Genomic DNA, 15,049 nt, shown 5'->3' with positions numbered 1-15,049 from the left:
TGGGATAAATGCAGAGACCAAATTACTTGTATACGCAAGTATACTTGGCCGAGAAACCTGATTTACATTTTCAGTGATGCATTGTGTACTGATGTCACAGTCTAGTATAATAGCGTTTGTATCCTTTGCTAAAAATAAAGACTGGCCGATCAGAGCGACATTTACAGCAAAACAGATCTGTATGCAGACTCACTGACCATATTTGCAAAACACTGGTACAATAGGCTAGGTGCACAAAAGGCTTTTCCTGTACGCTGTACGCTCATGTATTTCCGGTGGAATGTTAACTGTGTTGTAACGACATCTTCTGTTATATTCTGCTCCTTACATCATCACTCCAACTCTGAACATTCTGTTTGCCTAATAATAACAATTTTAACACACGCATAAATCCTTCTTTATCGTAACGTGCTGACTCCCCAGTGTAACACCCAACCGGGTCCGTGTAGACACTAATTACATTAACGATAGCCGCAGGTTCAAACACACCTGCCTCCACCGGAAACAAACCAGCGCACAGAGAGCATTTCGTGCACGTAGTATATTGGCTGTGCTTTTCTGTACTAGACTGGAGGAAGAGGAGAAACTGGTCACTGCAGAGGGGCTGTACAAGAAGGCTTTGACGCTGGACGAGCACTTCCAGGATGCTACCGAAGCCTTACGCAAGCTCCAGATGCGCATCCAGGTGAGCCAGAGTATATTAGGGAGTCCAGAGCAACAAGAGTCTGCTAGTCATTTAAACTCCACCTCTAATAAATTTGCTGTGTTAATCAGTTTTAGAGCCATTAGCACGTAGGCATTATAATCACTGTGGTAAGGCTGCATAAGGTGTCCAGTAGTACTGATGAAGTATTGTTTTTGTGTATGTGCCTCTTTGATATGGGACCTTGCCCCCTGACTTCCTGGTCGCAATGACTACCCGTCTCTGGACAACAACTCTGACGACACCGACTTGTTCCCTGGTTTGTGTGCTGACTGACTCTTGTGCCTTCCTGTGGTAACTGTCTCTTCTTTTTTTTGTGTAATGATTGCAAACATCTTCCTTATGTGTAATGATTGTAATTCGTTTTTCTGTGCAAATATCCTTTTTCACATATCCTCAATATACTTGTTTTGACCTGTGCTAAATTCAATCACTTTCACAATGAAATAACCCTGTTTTTTAACCAATGTCCTTTTAAATGCATGTCTTTCGACTCTCCTGTGTGTGCCAATGTAAAATGTATGTGCGATTGAAAATTCTGGAAAATGGCTGCAATATTCCCGTAATAATTGACTGCTTTAAAGAAATCGCTTAAACTGAAAGAAGAAGAGGCAGCAAAGGAGCTGGAAAAGACTAAGAATGTGGAGACAAGTGCAGAAAAATTGCGTAAGATCTTAAAAGAGGAGAAAAGGTAAACTCACACAAATATGGGCGTTGCAATAGTCCAGTCTAGTTGAATGGACTGATTGGAATGCCGTATTTCTACACTTCTAAAGCCAGAGAGCATAACTACAGGAATTCTGATGAATGTTTTACTTATTGATTGATTTATATTATCCTCATCTAATCGGGCATTTACGTCCTGTGGTACTTGGTGAGCTGCCATCTCTTCTTGGAGTTCTGCTCCTGTGCTGGAACACAATCAGAAAAAGACAAATCTTTAAAGTCGTTGCAGTTACATCAAGAAATGACATCGGGTAACTTTCTTTCTCTAGGATGAAACGTAAAAGAAAGCGGTCTTCTTCCTCTTCGTCAATGTCTTCCAGCTCCTCTTCCTCGAGCTCTGCATCCTCTTCCTCATCTTCCTCCGCTCACAGGAAATCCAAGAAAAAGAAACGGAAGCACAGGCGCTCGTCTCACAGCGACAAAAAGCGCCACCGGAGGACCTCGTCCTCACGGCATGGACGTTTCTCCGACGAGGAGGAGAGAGGAAAAGAGGAGGAGGAGGAGGAGTGGTACCCAGAACCTGCCAACACCTCCGCCTCCTTCATGAACCTGAAGCACCCGGTGTCCGGGCTGTTTGATGACGAGTCCTCCCAGGCCAAGGCTACGAGGTCCCTTTCCTTGGGTTCCACATCCATCGTGGACGCTCTGGATGACAGCAGAGGTAGGTTTGAGGATGACCTTTTCGAATGCGGCCCCGCCATGCCCACCAAGGCGAGGGAGCCCCGTAGCGATAGGCGAGTGGGGTTGAAAGACCACGACGTCAACGGCCGCGAGAAAGGGCCCTCCGTCCACTACACAAAGTCGGAGGCAGGGTCCAGCAGCGCACAGGAGCCCGCACGCAGTGGTACCAGGAGGCATTCTTCCTCCTCGACCAGTTCAGAGTATTCCCGCAAATCTGACCAGCAGGGCCACAGGTATGCCAATGTCCCGAGCCACCACTCCGAGAAGGTAGAGAAAAGGGACGGAAGGCGATCAGAAGGTCACGCTAGAGATTCCAAGCGGCATGAGGATTCCTCCCAGAATGGTAGGAGAAGCTCTGAGGGAGGCCCAAAGAAAGAGCTGCCCTCTAACTTGCAGGACATTTTCAATCGGATCGCCCGGTTTGAAAAGGAGAAAGGTCTGAAACACAAAAAATGAATGCTGTGTTTGCATTGGTGTTGTCAGCTGTGGAATCATAAGTCTTAAGGGAAAAGGGAACCTACATTGGGAATGTAGTGGGTTAAAGCTCTTCAGCTTATGTTCTCAGTGTCAGGATTGACAGGAAAACATCTTTACATGCAAAGCACAATGCCTTAAAATAATCTGTGACGTGACTGTTAAACTGAGTTTGTAAGTTGTTTCAATGAAATTGTGTCTTTTTTTGACCTAGTTCGGTCTTTCATATGATCATCATCAATGGTATGTATTGTCTGTTAGCTTGTATTTTCCGTTTCTGGAAACATATACACACTCATCCACATAAACTGCTTAAAATGTGCCAAGTGCTGCTTTATCATCTGACAGTTGGAAACTTGTGTGTTGTGATATAAACAGTACAAGATATACATGTTCGTATCAATAAATCAACTATCTCAGTCTCGCCACATCTGTGTGGAATTATTTTATTACTATTATTATATTAGACCAATTACAGTGACAAATTATTTGAAAACGGAATGTTGCTGTCCTTTTCGGTTGCGGTTCGGTTTTTATGTTGCAGAAATGGCCTTGTTAGTAATCTTGTAAAATGAGTTCTGATCTAAGACCTGCAGGAGGATTGGAACTATGTGATGTCAGCTGTCAAGTTCGTTGATTGAATGATCACCTAACCGGGAAGGAAGAAATTCCCGTCAGTGGTTGCAGAGCGACATTCAGGTCGTGAAGGTAATCTAGCCGTAGGCATGCACAAAAATCCCTTTGTCTTTCCTCACAAGCTCATGTTCTAGTTGCAGATCTGGTTTTGATTAACAACTGATTTTTTTTCATTGTGAAATTACAATAAATCACCAACAGATTCATTTTTATACCGGTTTTTAGTCAATTTTAGCAGAGGTGTCAATAATTCTGGAGACTACTGTAAAGAAACATGTTTTTCATGTTTCCTTAGGATCACAAGGTAACACGCTACGGTTTAAGTCTGTCATTTTATGCATACTATATATATTGTCTTTGCAGCCATGTCGGAAAATAGATGCTTTATAATATATCTTTCATAAATGATGTGCATCAACATTGGCATGGTCCAATCTTGCCATTGCACTAATCTTTTGTCAGTCTCATACAAGCCTCAGTCTCAGGCCTCATACAATATGAAATTCTTGTGGAAAAAACAGCACAGAATCACAACTCTTCCACATGTGGCTCAGACATACAGCCTACCTTTTCCAAAAATATATGTTCTTCACCTTAGCAGCAGACGTGCTTCACATTGTAAATGTATCATTGCTGTCCAGTACACTTTCTCCCTAGAAAAACAGCTACCGTAAAGCCCCTATTCAATAAGAACAATCTGGATGCTAAACAATTACAGGCCCATATCCAATCTAACATTTATTGACAGAATTATTGAAAATGATCTTTAATCAACTAACCACCTCCTTAACCTGAAATGGCTACTTTGATTACAAAGTAATCAGGATTCCGTGCCGATCACAGCACTAAAACAGCTTTTAAGGTTTTAAATGGCATGCACCTCAATACTGCGGCAGACACAACATATTACTACACTGACTACATCATTGGATTGGATTCACAGGTATAGTTATCAATTGGCTTAAATCATAAGGATCTTTGTTGTCATCTGCAACTGTACCTCAACACCAATGTCCTGTACCTGCGGTGTTTTTCAGGGGTCAATCTTTGGGGGTCCCATTCTTTGTCAATGTATTCAATTGAACAAGGAATCAAAATTTTCTAAAAATAAGACTTGGCACAATAGGGCTTAAAGCCAAAGATGTTAAACATATATCTTAATTGACAGTGATCTAAACTTCAACAGCCACATGAAACCAATAACTAAATTAGCTTTTAACCACCTCTAAAACATTGCCAAGCTCAGAGGTCTTGTGTCAAAACATGATTTAGAAAAATGCATGCATTTATCTGCAACAGGGCTGATTACTGTAATGGGCTTTTCACAGGCCTTCTTTAAGTCCCTGCACTGGTGTCCAGTAAGTCAGAACTGACTTTAAAGCGCTGCGGCTTGTTTATAAATCACTAAATGGATTGGGACCTACATACTTCAGCAGTGCACCACACCTCAGGTCACAGGAGAAATATTCCCACTGTCAGAACTAAACGTGGTGAAGCAGCTTCGGAACCAACTTCCAGATTACCTCAAAAATGCCCCAATGACTGTCAGTGTCCGATTTAGACTTAACATCAAACTCTGTGATGCTTTCTGCTAATTGATCAAATGCAGTTGGTAATCAGTTGCACTGTTAATTTTTAAATTATTTTAAGCTGTTGCCCTTTTATGCTATTCTTTATTTACAAGTATGTATTCTTTGCTTGTATTTATGTAAAGCATGAATAACCTTGCTTTGCCTTACTCACTGCAAGCATGTCACCATGGCATCCTTTAGAGTCCCTCTCCAGCACCAGCTGTAATTGAATAAGAAGCCTTTATGCTCCCTTGGGAAGTGTGTGCTGACGTCTGTCTCCCCACTGGCTTATTAGCTTAACTTCTGCATATATGTCTATCATTACGTTACATTTCTGGTGGGGTGCATGCACTGCATTCCCATCATTCAAAAAGTCACATTAATTTGATGTGGATTTTTAGTCACCATTTTTCTGAGATTGCCTGACCTAATATGTTTTAATTCATGTTTCCACAAGCTAGTGAATAGAGCTTGTTTTTTTATTTAACTTAACCTTTTTAAAGATACCCCTCTTCACAGCACAGAGCACAGCTCTTTTGGTTGAAATCTGAACTGGTCGGGTGTGAATTCTCAGTGAGATTCTTTATGAATGCATATCTGAATAATTTTATGAAGCACGAATGACACAACATTCCATTTGACTGTATTACACATTAGTTTACACTGGGAGTGTGAATACTAGTGGTAGTACAAACTACAAAGCCATCCAGAAAGCCTGGGGCTACTGAGATGAACTGTACTTGGCATGTCATCCATTAGAGGGCAGTGCTGCATTGAGTCGATATGTCAAGCCACATATCAGACATTGTGACCCCTAAGCAAACAAACAAACACTGGCCTAAATATGATTCCAACTTGTGTTTTTGGTCATGTATCAGTAGGCTATTCCTGCTCTTTTGTCTTCTTTGGACAACTGTTGAACTATTGAACACTAAAACAGACAAACATTGTGTTGTTGTCATGTTGTAGTCAATAAACAGAAATATTTTAAAATCTAGTTGGAAATGCTATTATAATTAAGCATGCTGTGGCTGATTCTTCTCAGTCCAACTTGACACACATTCCAGTCAGCTGCAGTTTTAATGTAAACACACATACAGCGTACTTTAATTAAGTGAAAATCATAGCAGCCCGTAAGCATTTGTTGGGGATCAAATCTACTTTCCTTGAACTCACAAAGCCATGGCTATGCTGAGTGTCTGTATAGCGGGAGAGAATGCATGGCGCTTATGAGAGGTCATTGTTCCGAGTGAAGGGATTGGCACAAATTAAAATGGAATTTCATCTAGCGTCCACATTGTCCCGACCCTGAGCGGATGGGATGGTAAAAGCCTTCTCTCCCCAGGGCCACTTCAGCTGCGGGAGATGTGTACACATGGCAATGAACTCGGGTTCATCTCCTCGCCGAGCCAACACAAAGAGCCTTTCAGAGAGTCACATCAGAACAGGCGTATTCAGTGCTGCACGGAGCCGTAATGCATGGCAAGGCATCGGAGCCCATAATGCAGGGCCCCTTCTGCACTCACACAACATACACTGTTGCGTTTCTAAGTGGATACCGCCCAAAGGTTCCTTGTGATGTCCCAAGACTTAGCATGTTTTTTCTCACTAAAGTTTTTCACCATCATAGGCCGACTGTATGAATTATTTTAATCTTGTCCAAGATTTTTTTGTCTTGGAATAATTCCCCCTTTTCCTTACTCATTCTATCTTATATATGTGTGTGTGATTGTATGTGTGTGTGTATATATATATAAATATTATATTGTTACACATTATTATTCAGCTAAAATTCCATTATTTCAATGGTGTAATTTCACTGCTATGAAGGACCTGTAGTCCTTGAATGGATCTCAGGGCTTTCACTGTTCTAGGTAAAGATTAAGACATAACTATGTTTGATGAAATAGCAGATTCTTGAGAAGGGAATCACTTCCCTTTCATTGGACACGTGATGGAAAAACTAGGCCTTTTCAGAGAGGAAATTTGGTTTGTATGAGGTCATTCTTCGGTGGAATAATCAGAGAGGAACGTGCTGACCGAGATGAGACATTCAGAATTCACGCTGGCGCAAGCGACATCTCCGAGCTTATACGAGGGGTAACAGTGGATTCTCGGACCATGACTTTGTGGATGTTGGATGGGGAAATGAAAAGTTAAATTGGGCGAGAGCCTTTAAATTCCTGGATAATTAGGCTGGGGGGTCCTTGTGCCTTCTGTCAAAAGAATACATTAGTCTCAACTGCTGTGAAACTAACGGAGGACATTTGTCAGTTACATGCTTTCAAGAAGTTCAACCTATGAAAAGTGTGTTTTTGTCTTGAGAAATGGTTTAAGGCAATATCTCAGGGAGCTGTAGTTCATTGATCAGAATGCTTGTTCGGTTCAAGATCTTAACCACATAAATAACACCTCGGCATCTGTTTTGTCAATCCTGAGACCGCATGATTGTGGGCTTTAGTAATATGTATTCCCTCTTAAATTATAATATGATTATCAAAGAGCAATATACAGAACAAATGCCCTTAATTGATTGTTCTGCATCAATCAGGTCTAATGTGAGACACCTTCTACGGCCTTAGGTACATGATGCATGTCAAGATGATAGACTGGCACACATGACTTAATAATTATGCATGTTGCTATTCCTGTGCAGCATATGTAAATTTGTTCCCATTTCCAAGTGTTTGTGTATAAACTTAGACCACCCTCATCAGCACACATGAGAAAATAATCAGAGAACCTTCAGATTCATATTTTTCATATGCTAAGTTGTTTTTGTTATTGTATTCCCTCAATCGCAGCCACAGCAGGAGGGACAAATTGCGAAGCAAAGGAACACTCCAATTCAGCAACAAATGCTTTTGAATGCACCCATGGAAACTCTGCAAATTCCATTACACTTGTAAACTAGAAAAGATCTGGGTTAATTTAGTAAACACAGGGTCACAGCCTCCACAACAGCAGTCATAGAAATACAAGATGTGGAGGGACATTTTCAAGGGAGCAGAATTTCCTTGGGGGGGAAAATGCTGACTACAGTTGGCTACAGTCTTGCCTTGCTAAATCCAGAGGAGAGATATAAAGACTTTGTAATTTGCTTCTCCCCCTATTTTAATAATAGCTGTGCATAAGTAATTTATGAAAGGCCAACCAGGCACTGGGCAACGGAAAATTAAACTCATTTTATCTGAAAGCAGGTGGATTTCTATTTATCATTAACATGCATAGAATTTGCACAATGTTATTTCTCGTACTGATGGAATGTAACCAAATAATGTATGACTTTTGCTTATGCATGACTAAAAATAAGTACCAGCCCTAGTAATTTTCTGCAAACGGAACATAATTCTGGGAAGCATCTTATTATGGCACAGACTCATTTGGTTTTAAAGCCAGACATAAGTGACATTACAATTCCTTTTGCAGATGAGATCTGAGGCGTACAGTTAAACCATGAGGCAGCCATCTCCAAATGTTCAGCCTTTCAAACGTAAGATATTTTAACATTTTCATTTAAAAACAGCTCATTAGGTGGAGGGTGGGGTAGTGTTTGGGGGCATGGGTTTGTCAGAATACACTCTTTTTCTGGATTATCACAGGGGTGGTCACATTGTTGGAGGCAAAAAAAAAAAAAAAAAATCTGATGCAAACGTATAGCCATTCAGACAGTATTATGACCACTTCACAAACACACAAACAAGTCCTGTCCACCGCAGGCAATAACTGGGATGATCTCTCCCTTCTATACAGCACTCAACTCATTCAGCATGCTTGACATGCATTTTATTTTGTCATGTGTTTTGAAGAGTGGGTATCCAAGTCTGCTAAGGAACTTAGCATGCTATTGTGGTATAAGTATTTTATTTAAATGGTACACCCCCCAGATGAAAGACACCCAGCAGATTTGGATGGGGAGTTTATCACAAAGGGGCTGTTAATCTCAGGTCTGCTTGACTGCACCTCTGCACATGCCAACAATGAAGTCAGACAGTTAAGCGTTTCTCTTCAGTAAGAATATAATGCTGCCTCCAAGGGACTTCAATAATTCCACTGGACAATTTGTTTCTATTATCACTACAGAAATGAATTAACTATTGTTAGTTGCGGTGGCTATTGTGGTTTCAATAGTAGTAATAGTAGTAGTTGAACTGTAGTATTGATATAGACCGGATTTATTTAATCTGATATTAGGCCTTGTAATCAACTTAATTTTAATGATCATAAAGAGCAATAACCATGGTAAAGAGGAATTTCAATTCCACTCTGAATATCTCACTATGAATATACACTGTTTTTGTTTACCTACTTTGGACATTGAGCATGTGTACACTATGTTTGCACAAGTCACCAAAAACATGCTTTCATGTTCACCGTTAAATGCACATGTTTCGGAGCCTTACTGGAACTGGGCTGTTGAACACTTTTTAATGGGAGAAAGCATTAGTATAAAATGTATTTGAACCCAGAACATAAGTAGATTATAAACATTTATTACAGTGTGTTATCATAATATTCAGTGCAGCACATTGCAAGCTCTTCTGGTCCAGTTTTAAATGTGCAGTTGAAGATCATAGTTAATTCTGCTGATTTATGGTAATGCTGTATTCATATCACATACGACATCAAAACTACTAACAAGCTTAGTATAAGCTTTGGCTGACATGTTATGAGGTTTGAATTTCTGGAACGACTGGTCTGTGGTTCAAATTCTTGGTTCAGCAGAAATGGCACGATTCTCTACCTGAAAAATTAGTGCTACTGCATATATTTTTTTCTGCTAGGAGAGGAGTTCTAGGCTTGTTGGAAATGCATGGTGTGATAAATTCTGGGGAGTCAACCATTTTCCACACAGTAATCAGAAGGGTACTTTCAGTCTAAATCATATACCGAGAGGCATTAAGGAATTGGTTTACTTGGACGTACAAGGACACTACATTACACTTACAGATTTTAAATGCCTCTTAATATTTTTAAGATTGCTAAGAGGTCCAAAAAAAGTTCACTTTTAGTCACATATAGGGAACTGCAGTCTTTCATGTAACATTTCTATGAATCACCTTGTTATCCATTCACTGAATTATAGATTATTTGTTGTTTAACCAGTGGTTTAAGTAATTTCTGCAAGATTGTGATATTGTCTTTGAACAAATTACTAAATACAGTGGAGTAGAGATGCTGATGACTGCTGAGGTTTCATCACATCCTGACAGTTTCCAAGCTTGAGATGAGTACATGACCATTCACTGCTGTCAGAACCCTCAGAAGCTCTTCAGAGAGGCAAGAAAACAGAAAGGCAACAGGATCTTTTTTACATAAACCTACCCTGTCTGCCTCAATCACCTCAGAACCACTTCCCTCTATTTTCCTTTTGTGCCATAATTCACCACTCGATGGGATTGTCACTTGTGGCAGGTAACTCTGAAATTTCATTAAAATAAACTCAGACTATTATCAAAAATTATACATTTGGTGCTGCTAGAACAGCCCTCAAAAAAGAAGGAAAAGACGAAGACAGTCTCATCTCATTAAAGGAGAGGGAATAGTGGAATTAGCTTGAATCTAATTACAAGCCACACTATCTAATGTAAAAACATGCCTGTTTTTACACTCTCATTCATTTTGACTAGTAATTAGTTTTGGCCCCTAAAATGCCACCCTTTAATCATCGAAAGGCAGATGTGATTTGCAGTGCAATTTAATCTTGCTTTAATGAAGAACTAATGGACGCATTGCAAATTACTTTTTTTTCTGTTGAGAGCAGAAAAAAATCTATTTCCTGCTTTTGAAAAGATCAAGAGTATCTTTGATAATAGCTGGAGCAGCCCAGGCAGCAGCCCAGCATCGAGCCAGCACACTCTTTTACTCGCCTCCCAGTTCAATAGCGAGGAGGCCACAATTAGCAACAAAGCAGCGAAAATGCATCAGTACAGCAGAATTGCTCTCCACAGCTCAACCCCCAGCTCCGCTAGCTCGATAGAGTGAGGGCTAAAGTGTCACGCAGGAACAATGAGGCATGATAAATTATGCTCCCCCTCCAAAAAAAAGATGTACAGCTAATTTTCAATTATACCTACAAATGCATCCCAGATTGGAGTAAAATTGGACATGCATGGAGACCAAACTAATAGATTTTGGCTCTACTTGTGTCTGGCTGCTACAATATCAAAATCATTAGCGAGTAAAAACAACTGTTTTTAAGCAAAACTTTTCAGACTCGAGAATGAACAGATCAGGATGAGTGTCCCTTTACCATAAAATGCTCTTCCTCCATTCAGTTTTTTGCTTGAAGGTTCTTTGCATTAGAACATTGGATGTAACAGACAATTTATAAAACTACTAATGCATTATTTTCTGTATGGAGGGGCAGTGTATTTTAGAGCATACAAACACATAACATTCTTTTCCACCATATTGTTGTTAAGGATACTTTCACTTTGCTTTCGTATTTGCTGCCTGTGATGTCCAGAGCTCAGTTTGAGGTTTCAACAGATAAGCAGCATCATCAGAGCCTCTAATGCACCATTTGAAATGGACATTTTCCTGATCAGACATTTCCCACCATGTTGAACATGGGAGGTTAAATATGGAGTAGATGTCAAAACTATGGGCACTCTTTGAAATGAATGTCTTAGTGTGTGAGTGTGTGTGTGTGTGTATGTGTATAAGCGTCGTTATATTTTCATATTTACCTAAACATGGCAGAAGATGAAAGCCAAATGGAAGTTGGCTTAACTCGGGGAACAGCCATGCTATATATCTGATTACCAAGCCAGTAATTTTCTTTCTTAAATAAGGGGAAAAATTGGATAGGATGAATGAAATGTTCCCGTCACATTGCAATGATGGTACCATGGGAGATTATGTATTTCATAATCATTCATCACTGGCACTGGTGCTCGGGTTTAGCATAATGGAATTCGTAAACTGGTTTAAGTCTGAAAGTGAAGCTGGACTATCAGCAAGGCCATAACTGCTTATATGGTAATGGGCCGTGAACCTGGTAAAACATTTTCACTGGCTTGCCTGCTTATTCATTTGATTAGGGGATTTTTATTTATTTATTTATATCCTGGTGAGAGTAGACAAGCGTTTGTCAACACATTCTTGGGTATGTGTTGAAAACCTAATTCTTGTACTTAAATGTTATCCTTTTAATGTGTTTGTGTCTGCACAAGTACATGTTCTTTATTCTGTGTTTTTTTGTTTATGCAGCTTATAAATAAATTGATGAATCAAATGCATTGTGATCTGACACTCATATCTGTACATCTGGCTGCACTGCCCAGTGCATTATTATTAGGTTCATGTAAGAGATGATCACAGTCATTAATCGTACATACAGGGACATCACAGCACATTAAAAAGTAAACACACATTTCTTTATTTAAACTTGTATATAAGATTAAACAATTAAATATACAATACAATATATTTTAATTGTCCACCTTTTTTATTTGTACTAGCCAATCAAAAAAAGCTCTAATTGCAGTGTCACTGTGTTGCGGTGATTTTACACAATATAGACGTCATCCTATCTAAGTATATGATCAGTGTGACTGAAGACCCTCCTTTAATGTGAATGTTCTTGTATCTTAAGTCCATTGAATTTCCTTTCAACAAACTCTCAGTGAAAATACAGCTTAATGAAAAGGTTATTGCATGCTTTATGATACCTATGTCTGTTTACTGATAGGCCTGTGGATTAATGATCATGATAATGACTTCATATTGAAGGATTTGGGATGATGCTGTAGGTATGTTAGAGACAACAAATTCACAGAGGGAAACCGTAAAAATGCTTTGCATTGATTTATGACCTGCCACAAGATGTCACTAAAGAGTTTGAAACTGTCAGTATTTGAAACATTTCTGTACTGTGCTTCATATATTTTCTCCTAAAGCATGTTGGGATCACTCACAAATAGCTGAGAAGTCGACCTACTTATTTGCGTCTTAATTTGGATAGTTCATTTACGGTTTGAAAGTCAACTGATTTATTTATTTGACCCTTGGGCCATCAATGTATGCATGCTTGTAAATTGAGGTACTACAAAATGTTCAATTTTTTTACATTGAGGCGCCATATCTTGACTTTCATAAAATGTGTACAAGAGCTGTTTACATATATCTGTTCTATTGTCCATCTGAATTATTATTATATTGTATCTCGTGTTTAGGCTGAGATACAGGGAATCTGAGTAAAATTAATATTTGTATTTCCCTTTTTACCTTAAGTTTTTACTGACATCCGGCTGGAAAAAAAATATTTTGGGTCAACTATTTGTCAACATGGATAACTTAATAAAAATAAATAAAAATAATCTACTAAATGTGCAATGTCAGTTTTTTTTTAAATAGCCATTCAAGTTAACATGCTGGTAACTGTCAGAATGTTTTTTTGAGTGTTGATTCTATTATACTCATAGCTGATTTGAGCTAATAAACTTTATCAAAACACCCTGTTCATCAGGACAATTTTGGTTAAACAAAGGGAAAGGATTTTTAGCCTTGGTGGTATGCATCACGCCCATGACATTTTACATGGGCGATACCCAGTACTTCAATGTCTGATCTTTGTGTTCTGCTCTTTTCAATGGATAATTTGTGATACCATGTGGAAAGTTACAAACTGAAACTTATGTAGAAACGTACAAATTGTCTTTTAATAAAATATGTGCCATGCAATACGGTCTCTTTATCTCATGCCTCACATGCCACACAGTCCCCTTGGTATGCACAAGTGACCAGAGAGCCTAGCAGCTTTCCAACAGGTCATTAACCCATCACTGCATACTAATCACTACCCGTACTGCCACTTGGTGGCACTGTGTGGTTGAACCACCAACAGCACCACAAGGATAATTTTCCCAAGAGGAAAACATGAATCCCCACCCATCACGATGAATAACCTACTAGAAATATAAAAAATGGATTTGGTTAACGAAATTTAGTAGACAAGCACAACTGTAGAGTTGCTGGTGTATTCTTTGTATCTTTAACCTGTACCACTTCTTCTTAAAAGTATTTCCTCTCTATTGTGAGAAATGTTTATGGTGCAGCTCAACACTGACTGATATTTTTCAGCTGAGGGAGAGTATGTAGGTGCTTTAGCAACGTTTACCGACTACACAACTAACCTTCACAACATTCAGCCTGTGAATGCAAGACATCAATGACATCAGCACCCAACATGACAAGAAATGTTTGGCGACAAGAAATGTTTGGGAAATTGTGGGAGACTCTCAGTGACTGAATGTTTGCAAATATATGACAGATGAGAACATGATTTTTGAGGGAGGCAAGGTTGTTGTGTTTACCTTGAGGCTAGCTGATAATTGTATAGGCCAGGGATGGGAAAAAATACATTAAAATGTATTTTAGAATAAAATATCAAATACCCTAATTTTAAGCAACAAAAGATAGACATGCCATGTATCAAAATAAACTATTTTATTTTTGTATTTTGAAAAAAGGGAGCATGAAATCACTTTGCAAACCTTCCATATCTGTCTGGGCCAAAAAATAATCAGGGTTGAGGGCCGTGGGCCAAAACTAAATGTTCAAGTTGTGGACCATTAAATTGAATTGCATATTTGTGCAAAATTATCATTCTTTAAAAGGTAGACTATTTTTTAAGAAAAGAATTTGCACTGTGTTTACAGTACATATCATGAAATGATTGAACATCCATATAACTGTTTTAAAGAGTAGAAATATATGGTGTATCTGAAGCCATCAAAATCTTTGAAGGAATGGAGACATATTTAAACCATGGAAACCATATTTTGTAAAACTTTTTGTGCAACACAATGTGTTTACATAAATTTGAAGTTGAACACATTAAGAAATAATAGTTACTAGCTTCTCCTCACTCTTTTCATCATCATGACTATGGATCTGCACTGACAGAAGCTCAATAGCGCCCCCTATTGCCTCCTCTAAAACAATGTTAAATTGTGGCCAGATAGTGAACGGCAACCAGTCTTTGAGTTAATAGAACGTTGACATAGAATGAAATTCTGACCAGGCCGCGGGCCAAAAACATAGAGTATAGGCCAAATTTGGCAGCTCTGGTCTATTAAATCTATTCCTTCATCACTACACTGACACTGATTAATTAATTGGACAGTGTTTGAGAGCATGCGGCTTTTCTCTGCATACAAGACATGCCATAAATCTGAAAAAAGTCAACAAATCATCTATGCTAACTTGCCTGTTACATCTCATTGCCTAAATACTGTATCAGAGATGGACT

General features: G+C 39.1%; 1 protein-coding gene across 6 annotated transcripts in view; it reads left to right on the top strand.

Annotated features, from left to right (window-relative positions):
- ttc14 (tetratricopeptide repeat domain 14) overlaps window positions 1–3,012 on the top strand; it is an 86,171-nt gene extending 83,159 nt beyond the window's left edge. For 3 of the 6 annotated variants that reach the window (XM_042111834.1, XM_042111833.1, XM_042111836.1), the window contains exons 11-13: window positions 568–685; window positions 1,288–1,394; window positions 1,699–3,012. In XM_042111834.1, coding sequence (XP_041967768.1) covers window positions 568–685; window positions 1,288–1,394; window positions 1,699–2,566 — 1,093 coding nt within the window. In that variant the 3' untranslated portion in view covers window positions 2,567–3,012. Of the gene's footprint in view, window positions 1–567; window positions 686–877; window positions 1,629–1,698 lie in introns of those variants that run through there. The other 3 variants (XR_006035328.1, XR_006035327.1, XM_042111837.1) reach the window with 3 other exon arrangements.
- The last annotated feature ends 12,037 nt before the right edge of the window (window positions 3,013–15,049 follow it).

Source organism: Alosa sapidissima, chromosome 12 (assembly GCF_018492685.1).
Source record: "Alosa sapidissima isolate fAloSap1 chromosome 12, fAloSap1.pri, whole genome shotgun sequence".
Taxonomy (NCBI): domain Eukaryota; kingdom Metazoa; phylum Chordata; class Actinopteri; order Clupeiformes; family Clupeidae; genus Alosa; species Alosa sapidissima.
The sequence above is the reverse complement of the archived record's forward strand: the minus strand, read 5'-3'. Positions and strand labels throughout refer to the sequence as shown.